The following is a 22,122-nucleotide window of genomic DNA, read 5'->3' as shown; positions in this document are numbered from 1 at the left end:
CTTCCAACAATCTTGAAGGAGTTCCCAGAGATGCTTAGCACTTGTTGGCCCTTTTGCCTTCACTCTGCGGTCCAGCTCACCTCAAACCATCTCGATTGGGTTCAGGTCTGGTGACTGTGGAGGCCAGGTCATCTGGCGTAGCACCCCATCACTCTCCTTCTTGGTCAAATAGCCCTTACACCGCCTGGAGGTGTGTTTGGGATCATTGTCCTGTTGAAAAATAAATGATGGTCCAACTAAACGCAAACCGGATGGAATAGCATGCCGCTGCAATATGCTGTGGTAGCCATGCTGGTTCAGTATGCCTTCAATTTTGAATAAATCCCCAACAGTGTCACCAGCAAAGCACCCCCACACCATCACACCTCCTCCTCCATGCTTCACGGTGGGAACCAGGCATGTAGAGTCCATCCGTTCACCTTTTCTGCGTCGCACAAAGACACGGTGGTTTGAACCAAAGATCTCAAATTTGGACTCATCAGACCAAAGCACAGATTTCCACTGGTCTAATGTCCATTCCTTGTGTTCTTTAGCCCAAACAAGTCTCTTCTGCTTGTTGCCTGACCTTAGCAGTGGTTTCCTAGCAGCTATTTTACCATGAAGGCCTGCTGCACAAAGTCTCCTCTTAACAGTTGTTGTAGAGATGTGTCTGCTGCTAGAACTCTGTGTGGCATTGACCTGGTCTCTAATCTGAGCTGCTGTTAACCTGTGATTTCTGAGGCTGGTGACTCGGATAAACCTATCCTCAGAAGTAGAGGTGACTCTTGGTCTTCCTTTCCTGGGGCGGTCCTCATGTGAGACAGTTTCTTTGTAGCGCTTGATGGTTTTTGCAACTGCACTTGGGGACACTTTCAAAGTTTGCCCAATTTTTCGGACTGACTGACCTTCATTTCTTAAAGTAATGATGGCCACTCGTTTTTCTTTACTTAGCTGCTTTTTTCTGCCATAATACAAATTCTATTCAGTAGGACTATCAGCTGTGTATCCACCAAACTTCTGCACAACACAACTGATGGTCCCAACCCCATTTATAAGGCAAGAAATCCCACTTATTAAACCTGACAGGGCACACCTGTGAAGTGAAAACCATTTCCGGTGACTACCTCTTGAAGCTCATCAAGAGAATGCCAAGAGTGTGCAAAGCAGTCATCAAAGCAAAAGGTGGCTACTTTGAAGAACCTAGAATATAAGACATCTTCAGTTGTTTCACACTTTTTTGTTAAGTATATAATTCCACATGTGTTAATTCATAGTTTTGATGCTTTCAGTGTGAATGTACCATTTTCAAAGTCATGAAAATACAGAAAAATCTTTAAATGATAAGGTGTGTCCAAACTTTTGGTCTGTACTGTATATATATATATATATATATATATATATATATCTGTCTGTCTATACAGTATATCTAATTATAGTATGATATAAGCAAATTAGTGGAGAAAATATAATCGTACCATTTTCACCAAAGTCAAAATAAGATATTGAAGAAAGAAAGAGGTGTTTTGGTTAATATCACCCAATTATCTTGTGTAATCTCTTCATTTTCCAAACTGTTCGATATTTTAACTTTTTCTTAGCACCTGCTGGTTGGCAAGGCTAACCATAGTTCTATACAGTGACCCTTTCCAATACTAGGTTAACATTTACTGTTGTTAGATGCATGGTATGTGCTATTCTGCTATCCTTTATGTCAGTCGTGTCTTAAGGCTATTTTCAAACAAGGCGGTGCGGATAAAAATCAAGGTATTTATAGATAGAGCGTTATTGCATCCTCCGGCGTTTTACCTTCTGAAGCACTCATCATGTGTTACAGAGTACAAAATATGATTCTAGGCAATGAATCAGATCCATATGGTATCACACCACTTTGCCAATAATATAATAGCTATAATGATCTGAGAAATTCCACAATATGGATTATCCTTAATTTGCAAGCAGACTGTTACTGTTCTCTTTTCTTTACATATTGGAAAATTTTGACCTTAATCTTACTTTATTTGCATAAGTATGTATTCGGTGTGATGATATATTGAATAGCTACAAAACTCGTTCTATTCCTTTTGAATATGCTGTGTAAAAATTTTTACATGAAAAATGATTCTAGGCTATCTCCATGCTTCTTCGTGGTTACAATAGTTGCGTCTTAGTATTGGCAGGTATGCTGTATAGCAGAGACCACAAGGTAATGCATGTGATTTGCACACAGGACAACATGGCAGCTGGTGTCTCTAACACAATTAGACTTTGTCTACTTAAACGCAAAAAAAAAAAAGATTAGTCTATACCCGATACTTGTGGGGGAAAGGAAATGATAAGCTTCTGCTCTAACAGATTTCACTTGCTGCAGTAAAAAACCTTCACTGGGTAATGTGCCAGGTAAGGACTGCTATCAATTGCACCACTGTATAAATATGAAATCTCGTACCGTAATTGAATGTTTCTGCTCCGCATTCTCTTGACTGACAGAGAAATAGATGCATAACAATACAGTCAAAACTACTGCAAGAAGCCCAGTAAGTAGTGCACCTCTGGAATAAGGATCTCTGCCCCTAGTTTATGCGGATTTTGAATGGGGCTGCAAAGACATGATGACAAATTCGCTTTAACTCAAGGCACAAAATACTTAACTTGCACTATTTTAATAGAATCTATTATCAGGTTTTTGCTACCTCATCAGGGAGCAGAATGATGATGGGACAGAGACCCTGATTCCAGTGATGTATCACTTACTGGGCTTCTTGCTTCAGTTTTGATAAAATACTTGATTTATCTGCTACAGATCTAGCAGTTCTCTGAATGCTGAGCTCTGTATATCCCCGCCCACACCACTGATTGACAGCTTTCTATGTACACTGTCCATATGCAGAAAGTTCTCAATATGTGGTGAGGGCATGGGAGGTCGGTGGACGGACTACATGGCAGCAGGTTTACTAGTTTTCTAGACATAATCACCCGCTGATAAAACAGTGATTTTATCAAAACTACTGCAAGCAGTCTAGTAAGTGACACATTGGTGGAATCAGGGTCTCTGTCTCTACAATATGCTGCTCTCAGACAAAAATCTGGTGACAGACTCACTTTAAGTGGGAAAGCAAGGCAAGATAAGTAATTTAAAAGAACTTATGTACACCAGTCAAACAAGCAGAAAACTGATAGCAGCTTAAAAATCCACTATGCTGGTGAGAAGGCGTAACACACATCTAGATATACAAAATCATACATTTACACAAATTATTATAATTTCCATTTCTTATATAGGATGCTGTTTACGGAAGTATACATTTCACACTATAAAAAGTCCTTAGTTTCACAAACAAATCACATGTTGTAGGTGTTAATAGGAGTTTTTTTGTGTAGAAAAATGATTTGATCCTAAAGGAAATCAATCACAAGATTTTTGCTTCCCCATCTAAGAGTAGCATGGTGCAGAAGCGGAGACCCTGATCTCAATAATAATAGCGAAGAAAAAATATAAAAACGATCAGCTCAGCTATCCACAGGTGCAGGAGTGCGAGGATCCAAATTCCAAAGGAAACAGTCCATGTAACAGAGGCAGTTGAGCCAGCATTTTCAAGTAAAACTTGTAATTTTATTTAAGGAAATGTCCATCCATAAAAGGAATATAATTCCATAAAAAGTCCACATAAATATATGGATAAGTATATCATCCGAGGAAATAGTCCCAAAAGAGATGCATTCAGAATATCGGTTGACGCGTTTCGAAGTGATACTTCTTATTCATAACCTGATCCCAATAATGTATTACTTATTAGGCTTTGACAAAATCACTATTTTATCTACTGACAACCTCTAATGATAATCTCTTATTAATAAAACATTGATTTTATCAAAACTACAGCAAACATCCTAGAAAGTGACATATTGCTGTAGAGAAGATTGACCCTTTTGAAATTATAGATTGCCAGCTCCTCTGAATTTTTCTAAAAAATTGATTTGGGGCTAATAAATTAACTGTGAATCATAATATTGTAAAGCCTCAAATTGCCATAAGTATTGGTGTATAACACTTGGAGGTTTGCTAAGACTGTAATTAACCCCTTTTGAACTCTTTAGAGGAAATATAGCCTATTTAATGTCTAAGTGAGCTTTACTTATCTGGATAGGGAAAAACAGATTGTTTGAAACCTTCAGATTTTTTTTAACAAGACGCTGCAGTATCAGAATTTTTAGGCTACTTAAATTGTAAAACAGTCAAAACAAAATGATCCCTTTTTGAGACGGATGCCTGCCTTGCTGGTGTTTTTACACAGGCTAGGCAAACGAAGAAGTTGTGGCTATTTACATAGGATGGGGCAACAATTATTACTGTTTGGGGAAAATCAAGAGCTCTTTTCTTTGCTAAATGAAGAAGTGAAAGCTTTTCCACAAGATGTCAAAAATGTATCCCTTTATTTAGAGAGCAAAAAAAGTGTTCTCAGTACCTTTGAAAGTGAAGAAGTAATGACTTCTCAACTAGTGGTGAAAAAATATCACTTTTTTGGCATCCACAACAGGTTTGCTATTTTCTAACTGAATAAAGGATTACAAAGGCTTTTCACCAAGACTTCCAAAAAAGTTTACCTTTTCTTTAGGAAGCAATGGCTTGTTGTCAACAAGTCTTTCAAAAAATTAACCCAATTGTATGAGCTGTTTGATGTTTGTGCACCCCCTAGAAAGTATATCAGCAATACAGTGTATCACTATAAAACACAATGTGCATCCAGCAGATGTGCCACTGGCTTGGCTGTGCAGTGGCAGAAACAACATGGGAGATAATTAGGATGGGACAAAAAAGAAGATATCTGCCACTGTAGGTCCAGCATCAGCATTAACATACATTTTGGATACAAGAATAACATTTAAGTCCTTAGCCACAATTTTTTATCATCCACACCTAACCAACCCTGAAAGACTATGACATCAGCCACAAATGCAAGGTAGGGTTCATGTGACAGCTAAAAAGAATAATGCAACAGTAGCCTGCCCGTAATATTGGTGCGGCATGTATGTATCTCCAATTTGACAGTTCAGACCTGCACTGCTAAATGTAACAATTTACTCTAATAATTTGTAATCAAATGTTTGGTTAAGGCATATTTTAACTGCCCGAAATGGAACACATAACAACAACAGATGAATGGAGGTAGGAACAATGCCTCAAAATTCAGCAACAACCCACAATATAGTTGTGTAGTGTAAAGTTGTCAAATTGGTATAGTCAAACAGGTATTCAAAAAGTAAATCATGTGAATAGTGTTGTCAAATCTCTATTTTTGTTTTTTTTAAAACGCTATTATCCCCAATGACTAAAATATCTAACCCAGAATGCTATGTTGTTTATTAGATACCCACGCATTAAGCAATATTGTTGTGTCAAATTTGAATAATAATAAAGCCTTAAAGAGTAATCATCGTTTTAATTTTTATGTCATAAATCAATAGTACACATGAAAATAAGAAACATTCTAATATATATTATTAGAGAAATCCGCTTCGTTCTCCTGGACAGATCTTTCACTATCAAAATTCTCAATTCATGGGTAAAATCTGTATTCAGTGAAGACAAATTTTACCTGAAAACTGAGAATTTTAAAGTAAAAGAACAGTTCTGGAGGAGAAAGAAGCAGATTGCTCTGATAACATATATTACAAAGTTGCTTATTTTCACTTGTACTATTGATTTATGAAATAAAAATTAAAATGAAGGTTACACTTCAACTTTTTTTGAATACATATATTATATTTTTTGACATTTTTACGTTACCACGTTCTTGCCAAAAAATACAACCTCCAATATAACCCTAAAATGCTATGCTACTAAGTAGGTACTCGCACTGAAAGTAATTGGTGTCAACAGCCAGTAGCACTGTTTTGGCACTTACAATCTAATTTAAAAAAAATTTGGAATTCATAGAGTGCTGCAAATTTCATGAAGTTTGAAACAATATCACGGTGGCTAAGTGGTTAGCACTATTGCTTTATAGGCTGGGGTCCTCAGTTCAAATCCCACCATCTACAGGGATTGTGTAAGTTCTCTCCATTTTTGCTTGGGTTTCCTCTGGGTACTCCCACATTCCAAAGATATACTAATAGGAAACCTAGATTGTGAGTCCCAATAGAGACAGTGATGATGTCTCTAAAGTGCTGCGGAATATGATGGCACTAGATAAGTAATAAATAAATTATTATTATTATTTATAATTATTATAGCGCCATTTATTCCATGGTGAACAGGAGTATACATACAAAAACAATTACAATAATCTTTAACAGAACGTGACGGCGACTGGTACAGGAGGAGCGAGGACCTTTCCCGTGAGGGCTCACAGTCTAAAAGGGATGGGTGAAGATACAGTAGGTGAAGGTAGAGCTGGTCGTGCAGCGGTGGTTACTGCAAGTTGTAGGCTTGTCGGAAGAGGTGGGTCTTCAGGTTCCTTTTGAAGGCTTCCACGGTAGGCGAGAGTCTGATGTGTTGGGGTACAGAGTTCCAGAGTAGGGGGAATGCATGGGAGAAATCTTGTATGTGATTGTGGGAAGAGGAGATAAGAGGGGAGTAGAGCAGGAGATCTTGTGAGGATCGGAGGCTGCGTGCAGGTAAGTACCGGGAGACTAGGGCACAGATAAATAATATTGATTCTCTGTGGATCGATCTAATTATCTCTACAACATGCTTCTCTCAGATTAGGTGGCAAAAACCTAGTGACATATTCCCTTTAAACTGTTGACTCGTGTATGGTTAGGGTTAATTGAAAGCCTTCTATTTCATGATTTCTTTGTTATGAACTCTATCCAGCCAAGTACTAATTTGAGGCGTATAAGAGGTGGTGAGGGTTATGACGTTGGTTGATTATATGCAGATTGGATAGTGTTTCTCTCTTTAATGCCTTAAACCTGTTGTACCTTCTGTGAATCACGTCAATAAAGAGCCCTTGTTTATTTAATGAAAGTTACATATTCAGTAATGCCATGTACCCACACACAGTACTTGATACGCAGTTGTGGTCAATTACTGTCTCACTGCTTAGTTACAGTGCAAATGAGCTCTTGGCTATAAAATATGAACATATGTTGCACCAGATTTGTGACGACAGTATATTTACAGATTGCTTCCTCACACAAAGGCATGTATATAGCTATAAAAAGCAACCAGCGACTGTGATAACAGTGAATTGGCATGAAGGTATAGGCATCTGTTGTAAGCTCAGCCTTAGGAACATTCTTCCACTTTCAAACCATTTCATTTGATTAAAATGAGGAAGACTGTATGTATGCCTAGTTCTCTCAGTATCCATGTGCCCCTCTGTTTTCTAAGTCTAGTTTACCCTAATTGACCATATTACCTGTACCTGATCATAGAGTCAAAAAACAGTGATTTGGTTAGGAGTCTGGTATCATTAGCTCCTAACCTTGAAGCAAAATTTACATAATAAAAAATATTTACCACTTCTTTATACACTGCTCAAAAAAATCAAGGGAACACTCAAATAATACATCCTAGATCTGAATGAATGGAATATTCTCATTGAATACTTTGTTCTGTACAAAGTTGAATGTGCTGACAACAAAATCACACAAAAATCATCAATGGAAATCAAATTTATTAACCAATGGAGGCCTGGATTTGGAGTCACCCCCAAAATTAAAGTGGAAAAACACACTACAGGCTGATCCAACTTTGATGTAATGTCCTTAAAACAAGTCAAAATGAGGCTCAGTATTGTGTGTGACCTCCACGTGCCTGTATGACCTCCCTACAACGCCTGGGCATGCTCCTGATGAGGTTGCGGATGGTGTCCTGTGGTATCTCCTCCCAGACCTGGACTAAAGCATCCGCCAACTCCTGGACAGTCTGTGGTGCAACGTGACGTTGGTGGATGGAGCGAGACATGATGTCCCAGATGTGCTCAATCGGATTCAGGTCTGGGAAACAGGCGGGCCAGTCCATAGCTTCAATGCCTTCATCTTGCAGGAACTGCTGCCACACTCCAGCCACATGAGGTCTGGCATTGTCCTGCATTAGGAGGAACCCAGGGCCAACCGCACCAGCATATGGTTTCACAAGGGGTCTGAGGATCTCATCTGGATACCTAATGGCAGTCAGGCTACCTCTGGCGAGCACATGGAGGGCTGTGAGGCCCTCCAAGGAAATGCTACCCCACACCATTACTGACCCACTGCCAAACCGGTCATGCTGAAGGATGTTGCAGGCAGCAGATCGCTCTCCTCGGCGTCTCCAGACTCTGTCACATCTGTCACATGTGCTCAGTGTGAACCTGCTTTCATCTGTGAAGAGCACAGGGCGCCAGTGGCAACTTTGCCAATCCTGGTGTTCTGTGGCAAATGCCAAGCGTCCTGCACGGTGTTGGGCTGTGAGCACAACCCCCATCTGTGGATGTCGGGCCCTCATACCACCCTCACGGAGTCGGTTTATAACCGTTTGTGCAGACACATGCACATTTGTGGCCTGCTGGAGGTCATTTTGCAGGGCTCTGGCAGTGCTCCTCCTGTTCCTCTTTGCACAAAGGCGAAGGTAGCGGTCCTGCTGCTGGGTTGTTGCCCTCCTACGGCCCCCTCCACGTCTCCTGGTGTACTGGCCTGTCTCCTGGTAGTGCCTCCAGCTTCTGGACACTACGCTGACAGACACAGCAAGCCTTCTTGCCACAGCTCGCATTGATGTGCCATCCTGCATGAGCTGCACTACCTGAGAAACTTCTGTGGGTTGTAGAGTCCGTCTCATGCTACCACGAGTGTGAAAGCACAACTAACATTCAAAAGTGACCAAAACATCAGCCAGAAAGCATTGGTACTGAGATGTGGTCTGTGGTCCCCACCTGCAGAACCACTCCTTTATTGAGTGGGTCTTGATAATTGCCAATAATTTCCATCTATTGTCTATTCCATTTGCACAACAGCATGTGAAATTGATTGTCAATCAGTGTTGCTTCCTAAGTGGACAATTTGATTTTGCAGAAGTTTGATTTACTTGGAGTTATAGTCTGTTGTTTAAGTGTTCACTTTATTTTTTTGAGCAGTGTATTAACAATAAGGTTTAGCTAAATGGTTGCCTCATTAAAAATAACTAGTAGCATAGTTCTAGGATATGCCACCAATGTCTGATTTCTGGATGCCTAGCTGTGTTGATTTGTAGTGATTGGTACACCAAAATTACAAGTGGAGAGTGTCTGTGATTATATAACACCTTTATGGGAATATGTCAGCAGGATTTAACCCCAAACTGTTGTGTAGCACTTTTAAAGCCAAGTCCAGCAATACCTTTATCAAGACATTCCATTCTTCTATTACAGAGAAATTAGGGTTTGAATTGATATGCAAGTGAGACTGTAGATCTGAGGCCTCTGTCACTCCAGCTCTATTCCTTATCGAGCACCACCTTCTACTGCTTGACTGACAGCCTCTATGCTGTGTGACTTCAAGCAAAGGTGGCAACCTTTAGGAGGCAGCCATTATTATCTAGATTGGAAGACTCTAACGTGGAAGGAGGCATCCCTGCACTCACCGATAGATGAGTTGAATTTCAATGGCCAATCCTTTTGTTCTGAGATAAGTTGGCTTTCTCATAGGTTGCACAGGTGTGCTTGGCCGAGCCGAGCTTTTGAGATATTGGAGAGATAGCTGTCAAAACCCAAGATAAAAATAAACTGAGCATATACCCTGTAGTAAGTAAATAATAATAGTACATATAAATAACATGGGGCACTTAGTTAACACTATTTTGATCAAAAAGGTGCAAAAGCCATCCCACCACGACAAGGCGTACCCAATCGGGCCGGTTCTATCTTCTAGTGTTAAAACCTCACCTTGTGTCAGCAGACCACAATATTGATGGCGTCAGAGCAGGACCCAAGCTTGACTGTTCAGACTGCTCATGGGAAGCTATATAGATGAAATGCCCAGCTCAATTATAGGGAGTCACGCCCCTGATTTGTACAAAGTACAAGAAACTACAGCAAAACCAAAAAAACAAGCCAGAACTTATGTTGGAATACATGGACTTTGTAGGAGCAAATTGACACTGTGGCCATTTAACAAACTAAAGAACCCAAGATAAAAACAAAATGATCATATACCCTGTAATAAGTAAATAGTAATAGTACATATAAATAACATAAGGTACTTAGTTAACACTATTTTGATCAAAAAATGCACAAAAGCCATACCACTGAGACAAGGTGTACCCAATTGTGGTGGTCTTATATATAGTGTTAAAACCTAACCTTGTGTCAGCCGATCTCAATGTTAAATGGCCACAGTGTGAACGTGCTCCTACAAAGGGATAGCTATCAGCTAAATGATAATTCATCCATCAGCTATCTAAAGTATATGGAGACCTTAAATAAATGTCAAGTACAGTAATAAAATACACTCAACAGATCTTGTTCTCAGGATTCTGAACTGGCACATGTTGTTATTGTCAGTGCATAATGTATTGCCCCTGGTGTTTTACCTTCTGGATATGCTCAAATCATGAACTGTTAGGATTATGTTAGGACTGAATTTGAGAACCAATAGCCTTCTAGACTACTTAATCATAATACATAAATAATTATATAAATCTGTAAAGTTCTTTTCTGAATGTTTAATCCAGTTGATCGACAATTGAGATCAGGAGGCGAAGGTTAGCTCTTCTGGGAGTACACCTGATCATGCATTGTGACTATACAAATTCTTCTTCCTTTTATCCCTTCCCATCCCTCAGTTGAATTTAATGGTCATTTGTCTTTTGTTTCATCCGTATAAACCATCTAACTATGTAACATGTTTGCGAAGTATTACTATTTTATTCAACATAATCACCTTTTAACTTTATACATTTAATATATCGATCAAAAAGTAATTCTAATCCTTTAGAAAAAAAAATGTTATCCTATTCTGCAAGCCATGAAGCATCAATTACCCTCTCGTTGGTTGTAAATTTTTGGCCTTTCAGTGACTTTTCGAGTTTTTGGAAAGAGATAATAATCAGATAATAATCAGGAGAATATGGCAGATGATTAACAATTTCAAAGCCGATTTCATTGAGTTTTTACAGGGCAATATGAGACTTGTGGGTGCATTATCCTACTTAAAAAAGACGCTTTTGGAAAGTTTTTCCTGAAGTTTCAATCTTCACCTGACTTAGTTAACTTTTCTTATTCACAATTTCAAAATGACATAACCTTTTCTGTCAAATCTTAGCATGTGCACTTGTCAAGGTTAATACTTGTTTCCATAGCAAAGAGTTTATTTTTGGCTGCTAGAAATATTCAAGGCCATTCATTTATCAATACCGTATATCGTATAGTCAGTATTTCGTATAGTCAGATCAATATTGTATAGTCAGCACGCTGTTATAAGGTCAGTTCAGTATATACTGTACAGCCACATACAGTGGTGGCCAAAAGTATTGGCACCCCTGCAATTCTGTCAGATAATACTCAGTTTCTTCCTGAAAATGATTGCAATCACAAATTCTTTGGTCTTATTTTCTTCATTTAATTTGCTTGCAAGGAAAAAAACACAAAAGAGAATGAAGCAAAAATCAAATCATTGATCATTTCACACAAAACTCCAAAAATGGGCCAGACAAAAGTATTGGCACCCTCAGCCTAATACTTGGTTGCACAACCTTTAGCCAAAATAACTGCGAACAACCGCTTTCGGTAACCATCAATGAGTTTCTTACAATGCTCTGCTGGAATTGTAGACCATTCTTCTTTGGCAAACTGCTCCAGGTCCCTGATATTTGAAGGGTGCCTTCTCCAAACTGCCATTTTGAGATCTCTCCACAGGTGTTCTATGGGATTCAGGTCTGGACTCATTGCTGGCCACCTTAGAAGTCTCAAGTGCTTTCTCTCAAACCATTTTATAGTGCTTTTGGAAGTGTGTTTTAGGTCATTGTCCTGCTGGAAGACCCATGACCTCTGAGGGAGACCCAGCTTTCTCACACTGGGCCCTACATTATGCTGCAAAATTTGTTGGTAGTCTTCAGACTTCATAATGCCATGCACACGGTCAAGCAGTCCAGTGCCAGAGGCAGCAAAGCAACCCCAAAACATCAGGGAACCTCCGCCATGTTTGACTGTAGGGACCGTGTTCTTTTCTTTGAATGCCTCTTTTTTTTTCCTGTACACTCTATGTTGATGCTTTTTCCCAAAAAGCTCTACTTTTGTCTCATCTGACCAGAGAACATTCTTCCAAAACGTTTTAGGCTTTCTCAGGTAAGTTTTGGCAAACTCCAGCCTGTCTTTTTTATGTCTCGGGGTAAGAAGTGGGGTCTTCCTGGGTATCCTACCATACAGTCCCTTTTCATTCAGACGCCGACGGATAGTACGGGTTGACACTGTTGTACCCTCGGACTGCAGGGCAGCTTGAACTTGTTTGGATGTTAGTCGAGGTTCTTTATCCACCATCCACACAATCTTGCGTTGAAATCTCTCGTCAATTTTTCTTTTCCATCCACATCTAGGGAGGTTAGCCACAGTGCCATGGGCTTTAAACTTCTTGATGACACTGTGCACGGAAGACACAGGAACATTCAGATCTTTGGAGATGGACTTGTAGCCTTGAGATTGCTCATGCTTCCTCACAATTTGGTTTCTCAAGTCCTCAGACAGTTCTTTGGTCTTCTTTCTTTTCTCCATGCTCAATGTGGTACACACAAGGACACAGGACAGAGGTTGAGTCAACTTTAATCCATGTTAACTGGCTGCAAGTGTGATTTAGTTATTGCCAACACCTGTTAGGTGCCACAGGTAAGTTACAGGTGCTGTTAATTACACGAATTAGAGAAGCATCACATGATTTTTCAAACAGTGCCAATACTTTTGTCCACCCCCTTTTTTAGGTTTGGTGTGGAATTGTATCCAATTTGGCTTTAGGACAATTCTTTTTGTGTTTTTTCATTGATGACAAATTAAATGAAGATAATAATACCAAAGAATTTGTGATTGCAATCATTTTCAGGAAGAAACTGAGTATTATCTGACAGAATTGCAGGGGTGCCAATACTTTTGGCCACCACTGTAGTTTTTTTAGCTACTTATCTAAAGCATAGAAGCAGACTCCTTTTAAATGTTTTGATCCAAACCACACATGCAGATTTTCTTCATAGAGTGTAGTCTAAAGTACACAGACCGCTTTTACAATGGATGATCCAGGTTTCATTTCTAGTACATTAATATAGGGGTCATCCCAAGCTACGCAGCCAGACTGTTCAGCGTGCACAGATTGTTTTCAGAAGTTATGATATAGACTAATCAGCAAGAATACTGTTATCACTCATGAACCAGAAGGATGGACAAATAGGCAAAAATCCACAGGAAATTTGGAGAAAAAAATGAGCCCCAAATTGTGGATTTTTTGTTTTGACCTGCTACTGATTTTTTTTTTAGAGTAGCCATACGGAAAATAAATCTTGCATTTGTTGGTTTTTCCAGCTTAAAAAATGCACAAAAATGCTTCTGGGGCTTTCCTGATCCCCTGCTAATCTCTGTCTCAAAAATGTTTTTATCCAATATATTTATTTGCTTTCTTTTTGGCTCTTACAATTTGGTTTCTGAATTCTATGGTAACTACCATCTAGAATCAACTATTCTCTATCGATTCCTCTTGATCGGAATGTCTCTGCAGCATTTGATAATGTGTGCCACCAACTCTTACTTAGTATGCCCACTTTATTGAACTCACAGGGAATCTTTCACAAGGTTTTTGCTGCCCCATCTGAATGCAGCATGATGTAGGAGCAGAGACCCTGTTTCCAATGATGTATCATTTACTGGGGTGTTTCATAGTTTTAATGTTGAAGGTAGACTTAAGTCCATTGAGTTCAACCTATAGCCTAAAATGTTGATCCAGAGGAAGTAAAAAACCCCATGGGGCAGACATTAATAGCTCCATTTTAGGGGAAAAATTCCTTCTCAACTCCACACGGCAATCAGACTAGTTCCCTGGATCAACGTCCCATCACAAAATCTAGCGCCCATAACCTAAAATATTATATTTATCAGAAAAGGCATCCAGACCTTTTTTGAAGTTTAGTAGTGAATCAACCGTTACATCATGTGGCAAAAAGTTCCATATTCTCACTGCTCTTACAGTAAAGAATCTGCTTCTGTGATTATGATTAAATCTTCTTTACTGTAGATGTAGAGGATCCTCCCCTGTCCCTGTCTCAGGTCTAAGTGTAAAAAGATCATTAGAAAGATCTCTGTACTGTCCCCTCATATATTTGTACATTGTAATAAGATCACCCCTAAGACTTTGTTTTTCCAAACTGAATAACTCCAATTTTAACAACCTATCTTGATATTGCAGTTCACCCATTCCCTTAAAACCTTGGCTGCTCTTCTCTGCAACCATTCTAGTTCAGCTAAGTCCTTCTTTTACACTGGAGAACAAAATTTTACACAGTATTCAAAGTGTGGTCGCACTAGTGACTTGTATAGAGGCAAAACTATGTTCTCTTCCTGAGCATCTATGTCTCTTTTAATGCATCCCATTATTTTATCTGCCTTGGCTGCAACTGCTTGACACAGTTCACTAAAGTGGAGTTTAGGGAACTTAATACATACATTAATACATACACCCAAGTCTTTTTCAACGACAGTTTTACCCAGTGTTTTACAATTTATTACATAATTATACATTGTATTTCCTCTGTCCAAGTGCATGACCTTACATTTATCTACAATAAATTTCAATTGCCATTTCTCAGCCCAAGCATCTATCTTACATAAATCCTTTTGTAATATTAAATTTTCCTCCTCTGTGTTGATTACCCTGCAGAGTTTAATGTCATCTGCAAATATTGTAATTCTACTTTGTATGCATCATGCAAGGTCATTAATGTTAAAAAGAAGAGGGTCCAATAATGACCCCTGTGGTACCTCACTGTTAACTGTGACCCAGTCTGAGTGTATTCCATGAATAACCTCCCTTTATTTCCTATCACTGTGCCATTTGTTAACCCAGTTACACATTTTTTCCCCTAGTCCCATTCTTCTCATTTTATATACCAACCTTTTATGTTGCATGGTATCAAACACCTTTGAAAAGTCCACATAGACAACATCCACTGTGTTTCCCTGGTCCAATCTGGAACTTATCTCCTCATAGAAGCTGATCAGATTAGTTTGACAGAACTGATCCCTCATTAAATTATGTTCATGTTGGGTCATGCGGTTATGCTTATTGAGATACTCTAGTATAGCATCTCTTAGGAAACCCTCAAAGATTTTACCCAGAGCCAAGGTTAAACTTACCGGCCTATAATTTCCAGGTTCAGATTTAGTCCCCTTTTTGAATATTGGTGCCCCATTTCCTTTGCGCCAGTCCTGTGGTACAGACCCTGTTATTATGGAATCTGTGAATGTTAAAAATAACAGTTTGTCTATCACTGTACTTAATTGCTGCAGTACTCAGGGGTGTATGCTCTCCGGAGCGGGGATTTGTCTACTTTAGTGATTTTGAGGTGGCGCTGTACATCTAGTGCATAATTCCTGGTATCTCTGATCATGTCTATCATGGTATTTTTTTTGCATAAAAACTGAAAAGAAAAAGGAGTTTAGCCAATTGGCCTTTTCCTCATCCTCTTCCAGCATTTCACACAGACTATTTTTGATGGGGCCAACACTATCATTTTTCAGTTTCTTACTATTTATATATTGTTGAAAAATATTTTTGAAATATTTTTACTTTCTTTAGCAATGAGTCTGTGTCTCAATCTTTGCTGCCTTGATTTGATTTTTGCACAATTTTTTTTTCTATAGTTATTTAATACCTCGTCACTACCCTCTTTCTTTCTCTAAACTCTTTCTTTTTGTAATTTATTGCGCCCCTTTACAGATCTATTTACCTATAGTGCTTTCTTCCTAATTCTAGCTTGTTTATTCCCATAGGGTGTATATTGTGCACAGGTCCTATTCAGGATGCTTATAAAAGTGTCCCATTTGCTTTGTGTACTTTTATTTTTCAGGACATTGTCCAAGTTTATGGCTTTAAGATCATCTCTCAGTCGTTGGAAATTCGCCTTTCTGAAGTTCTTCTTGCTGCAGTTTTGCTAAAATCACTGTTTTATCTGCTGCAGATCTGACAGTGCTCTGAAAGCTGGGCTCTGTATAACACACCACTAATTAGCATCTTCCTGGACACATTGTGCATAGGCAAAAATGTGCCAATCAGTTGTGGGGGCGGATTAGACAGCTCATGAATATGGAGGACTATATGGCAACAGATAAGCTTGTCCTTTAGTTAGAATCTCCTGCTAATAAAACTGTGATTTTATTAAAACTTCAGCAAGCAGTCACATTACTTGAATTAGGGTCTCTACATAAACCTCATGATTCCCTTTAAGGAAACTCATCTCATTTTCTTATGATTTTCTGACTGCACTTTTCTACCATATTCTGTTGGGTTTAGAATTCTCTTTTTTATTGTCTCTACACAGATCCAGATGGACAAGCTATCAGCAGATTTGGCTTTCAGTAGTATCATTATACTGATGACACCCAATTATATATGTCTACCCACACATTACTATAAAACCCATTCTGATTTTTAATTTCAGCACAAGAGATTAAGAGAAAACTGTACAAGGAAACAATTGTTTTGCTTACTTAGTTCAAATAGATCCAGAACTCTATATGATTTCATTTCTTAATATATCTTTCTAGCGGTCGGAGTTCAGTGTTTCTGAAACAGAGCTTTAATCCCCTGCAAAGGTGTAGAGTTAAATGATAAAATTCTGGCTGCCTACAGCTGCCACTCGAAGAAGCATAGAAGCTTACTGCATACTGTTTATACATTGAACTTTATAACCAAGGCTTAACACTAAATTTGAAGCTCAGAAAAATGTTACATTACATATTTCTTTGCCTTTTTTTGTAGTCTATAAAAGGTCTAAATCTAAAGAAGATTAAGACCTTTTTTATTCTGAATTTAGGGTACACTTAGAATATATTCAGTGCTTGTAAATGATGATTTTTTTGTTTCCAAATGTGTATTAGTTTGGCATTTTTGACATTTTTTCCCTCTAATTTGATTATATTTTATTTTCTGTATTAAGTTTAATCATTATTTTAAATGAATAATGAGATAATTGTGACGATACAACCACCTAATAAAGCTTTTTGTTGTATTTATCTGCTTTAGGTGTTTAGTGAAGAAAAGCATCCGAACCATTTGTGAAAATGCCCGAGCAAAGTAATGATTACAGAGTAGTAGTGTTTGGAGCTGGAGGTGTGGGTAAAAGTTCCCTGGTTCTACGTTTTGTAAAGGGTACATTTCGAGAAAGTTATATACCGACTATTGAAGACACCTACAGGCAAGTGATCAGCTGTGACAAAAGTATATGCACTTTGCAAATTACTGACACCACTGGAAGCCACCAATTTCCAGCTATGCAGCGCTTGTCTATATCAAAGGGACATGCCTTCATTTTGGTTTACTCCGTCACCAGCAGGCAGTCCCTGGAAGAACTGAAGCCAATCTATGAACAGATTTGCCAGATTAAAGGAGACGTAGAGAGCATCCCAATTATGTTGGTTGGAAATAAAAGTGATGAAAGCCAAAACAGAGAAGTGGACAACTCGGATGGAGAAGCAATAGCAAAAAAATGGAAATGTGCCTTTATGGAGACATCTGCCAAGATGAACCACAATGTCAAGGAGCTGTTCCAAGAGCTTCTAAACCTTGAGAAACGCAGAACTGTGAGCCTTCAGATAGATGGAAAGAAGAGCAAGCAGCAGAAAAGGAAAGAAAAACTGAAAGGCAAATGTGTTGTCATGTAAAAGCCTATTTCGTGCTCCTCTAGCCTTGCGGCGCTGGATATGATAGGGAAACTGCATGCACAACACTTGGCGATGCACTATTTTATCATCTGGAAATAAATGGCACATATTTTACCTGTTTTACCTCAAATAATGATTGAGGTAGAAATGACTAGACTTGAAAATAATTTAGTGTCAATTTCATCTTGTTCAATATCATTTAATAGGACTAAAATGTCATTTCGAGCATGCAGTTTGCTAGAAATGCTTAAGAAGAAAATTTAATTTTTTTTTTCTATATGTAGAGACTGAAAATATAAAACTGCATGTGATAACCATGCATATAGAAATAATAATAATAGGTTGAAATAACATTACACTTTCCTGTGTATAACAAATAGCACCAGATTTTGACGTCCACAACACATATATTTGGGGTTTAAACCTGAGGAAATATTAAGCGCAAATGACTGTGTACCTTTCTTGCATGATAGGACATGTCCATGCTACTGTATTCATTTTAGAGCATATTTTATAAAAATATCTATATATATATAAGACACATAGCCAGAGATGTTTTATTTGTGTATTTTTTTCTTAATGTTGATTGCCTTAAAGAAATTATTCTCCTTCAAATTGCTTTTTAAAGGGACTGGACAATGTACTTATGTAAAAGCAGCATTTTCACCAATTAATGCATTCCACGTTGATCATATCTAAGTGTACGTTCACCTGTGAAGATCATGTTACTGTTTTTTTTGTCTTGATTCATAGTTAAATCATTTTGCAGAGCTGCATGAACGGTTCTTCTGGTTGTTACTTGGAAGATATCAGTAATTTGCTGCCTGACCCAATTGCTATTTTAGTACTATTTCTTTGCTATGAGTTTTTCTCATCCTATACTGGTGTAAGGCTAACCTTCCCAGAATAGAAATGAGAAGAAGCACTGTGTAGACATTGATCAAGCAGGATACCTATATATATAATTGCAGCTGTGGAGCAGAGCGGAGACATCTTAACTCAGGATCAGTGAAAGATAAGTAAAGCAAAGTACTTCCAAAATTACATGTACATTATATGTAAATGTCAATGTTAAAATGATCTTCAAAGGTCAACCTGCGTATTTAGAAAGTGAGATTAAGTAATTAGATGTCATGTGATGGATTAGTTGGTGCGCCCATTAAAAGTATACTCACATGAATACATTGAGCTCACCAACAATTTAGTTCTGGGACCCAAATATTAATCTTAGTATCTAGTTTGACATCTCAAGTTTGGAGTGAAACTGGAGGATACCAATTGAGACATTTCAGCTAAGTAGATGTCCAAAATAACTACTGTCTATTACTGCACACAAAGGCCATTAGCAGTCATCTTCCAACACTAGTCATCAATAATAAGATGAGTATGTTGTAGCTGACATGGTATTTTGCAATATAAGACCATCCTTTATAATGCGAGACATTAAAGTGAAAAGAAAAGAAAATCAAATATGTATAGAAAGCCAAAGTAGAAAACATTGTCACCGTGAACAGTAAACTGTTATTTTGTTATCTACCTAGACCTCCCATACTTGTATTTGTGTTAAACTACAATGATCATGGTAATAGAAACAATAATATATTAAACACATTAGTGGGATCCTGTCACCAGATCTTTCCGAGACTAAATCCACCACCTTCAAGTTGTCTTCAACAGCACTCCACCAACCTGTTTATAGTTTCTCAGATCCCCCGTATATCTCAGAAAATGCCTGTTATAATCCTTCCAAGTGGTATGCTAATCAGCACCGTCCTGTCCAATGGGTGTCGCTGGTCTGTGGTCAGTGCCTGCTCTATCTGCCGCAATCGCTGGCCCTCCTGCCTTGATTAATGTGGCTGACATCTTGTACGCCATCCACAGAGTCTGTTGTATCAGCACTTCTCTTGTTCTCTAATGTGCGTATGTGAGAATTGAATAGACTGTGGATTAGATCAGCCACCTCAACCAAGGCAAGAGCCCATCGATTACGGGGGCAGAGGCACTTATGTACAGGTTGCTGGAGTGCTGTTCAAAACTACTTAAAGGGGTTTTCCCACGAGCAAAAGTTCATTTTAAAAATTGTCTGTTTTTGGCCGTGTACAGAACATACCACAGCTCCTGGGCAGAGGAGGAAGCAAAAGAGTATACAGACATTACAGCAGGGGAGGAAGCAAAAGAGTATACAGACATTACAGCAGGGGAGGAAGCAAAAGAGTATACAGACATTACAGCAGGGGAGGAAGCAAAAGAGTATACAGACATTACAGCAGGGGAGGAAGCAAAAGAGTATACAGACATTACAGCAGGGGATCGCAGAGGATTCATTTTGTGAGGTAAAATATTTCACTCTCTGTTTTTAAACAATATTTTGCCTCACAAAATGAATCCTCTGTGATCCCCTGCTGTAATGTCTGTATACTCTTTTGCTTCCTCCCCTGCTGTAATGTCTGTATACTCTTTTGCTTCCTCCCCTGCTGTAATGTCTGTATACTCTTTTGCTTCCTCTCCTGCTGTAATGTCTGTATACTCTTTTGCTTCCTCCCCTGCTGTAATGTCTGTATACTCTTTCGCTTCTTTCCCTTCTGTAATGTCTGTATACTCTTTTGCTTCCTCCCCTGCTGTAATGTCTGTATACTCTTTTGCTTCCTCCCCTGCTGTAATGTCTGTATACTCTTTTGCTTCCTCCCCTGCTGTAATGTCTGTATACTCTTTTGCTTCCTCCCCTGCCCAGGAGCTGTGGTATGATCAGACCATGTTATGTACACAGTCAGACACAGACAATTTTTAAAATTAACTTTTGTTCGTGGGAAAACCCCTTTAAAGGTGGTGAATTTAGCTTTCATAGGGAAAACATGGTGATAAGTTGCCTTTAAATAAATCCTGCGTGTTCTTCATTAAAAATGGGTTGTCCAGCTTAAAAAGATATCCTTAGATTTAATGAGAATACATAAGCCAGTCGCCTTCTTCATCATGGCTGATGCAAAGCAGAGAACGAGTCCATTTACTTATTTTAAGCAAATCTAAAGTTATTTTTTAAATCTGGAAAAAAACATTTTTTATGGAGCAAATACAGGATTTATTTATTGTGTTTGGACTAATATGTTATTGACTTGTTTGTTGTATTACCATGATCATTGTAGCTTAAGACATATGCTAGTATAGGAGGTCCGCGAAGGTTCTGCCAGTCAGCCATTCCCTGTTCTCACAATACGGGTCATATGTCCACACAGGAAATGCTTTTGTTTTGAGCACAACCCGAAAGAGATGTTCTTGGCCCCCAGGACCAGTGCTGATTTCTGTTCATTTGGACACCTTTCTTAGTTTAGCTCTATTAGTAAGTTGTAGATCTTTTTATTTTAAATATATCTAAATATTTTTAATTCAAAATGGACATCCCCTTTACTTCATTTTTGTCAGGAGAAACAGATACAAGTACCATGCAGATATTTACAATATATGAAGGTTTCGATTATCCAGAAATCTCCTAAGAAAGGATGAATCTATTTTGCATGTAGGAGACATCTGAATCAGACAACCATAGTTGCTCATCTATAGGACCACAACCGCTTGATTCTGTACCCCATTGTTCTCCCTGCAAGGAATATATGAAGCATTAGTTTAATTATGTAATGCTGGGTAATAGGGCAGTAAAGTCCTGTAAACCTAGTGAGAACTATTGTAACGGCTATGTCATATAGTGCCATTCAGCTTCTATAGATTTTAAAATAATTGTGGATTGTAGCCCTACACCCGATTTTATGAACCCTTGCCAAAGGGTGCGCTGCGTATCTTATGGACATACTCTTCAAAATACAATCGAGACCGCTTGTTTCTTTCATAGCTAAATATCGGTGATATTGTTTCTTCATTTCACACAGTACTTAACTATGGTCACATAAGAACATTGGGACTATTGCTGCTACCTGTGAAGGCTGTGTTTGCCAATTACATTCCTTTGTCTAACCACCAACTACAATAATAATCAGCCTCTTTATTGTTTTTCTTTTTCATAAAATGTGTCCTTCAGCCAAGAAAATCGATTTTTTTTTTAATATGTAGAGATTTAAAATATAAACATTGGTAAGGAATTGTCATGAAGAGCATCATTATTTATTTTGCGTTTCCAAATAGCTAGACAGTACCAATAAAAATTGCTTTTCCTAGACGTAAAGTACCACCACGTGAATAATTAATATGCAGATATAGTAGAGCGAGGTGGCAGCTACCCATTGAGCCTGATTGGGCACCATTGTTAATCACTGCATGTTTAAAAGCACAAAATGTGTGTACAGGAATATATATTATCTACTGGTTAAATATGCAAGAACGTCCTTTC

General features: G+C 38.4%; 1 protein-coding gene across 1 annotated transcript in view; it reads left to right on the top strand.

Moving 5' to 3' along the window:
* The window catches only part of DIRAS2 (DIRAS family GTPase 2), a 34,394-nt gene extending 16,202 nt beyond the window's left edge, over window positions 1–18,192 (top strand). The window contains exon 2 of the mRNA XM_073671014.1: window positions 17,149–18,192. Within this exon, the coding sequence (XP_073527115.1) occupies window positions 17,187–17,786 (600 nt within the window). The 5' untranslated portion in view covers window positions 17,149–17,186 and the 3' untranslated portion in view covers window positions 17,787–18,192. The remainder of the gene's footprint in view (window positions 1–17,148) is intronic.
* Window positions 18,193–22,122: the final 3,930 nt, after the last annotated feature.

This window comes from Phyllobates terribilis, unplaced genomic scaffold, assembly GCF_046119375.1.
Source record: "Phyllobates terribilis strain yellow unplaced genomic scaffold, ASM4611937v1 Scaffold_1__5_contigs__length_1240528914, whole genome shotgun sequence".
Taxonomy (NCBI): domain Eukaryota; kingdom Metazoa; phylum Chordata; class Amphibia; order Anura; family Dendrobatidae; genus Phyllobates; species Phyllobates terribilis.
This window is presented reverse-complemented; position numbering and strand designations above follow the sequence as displayed.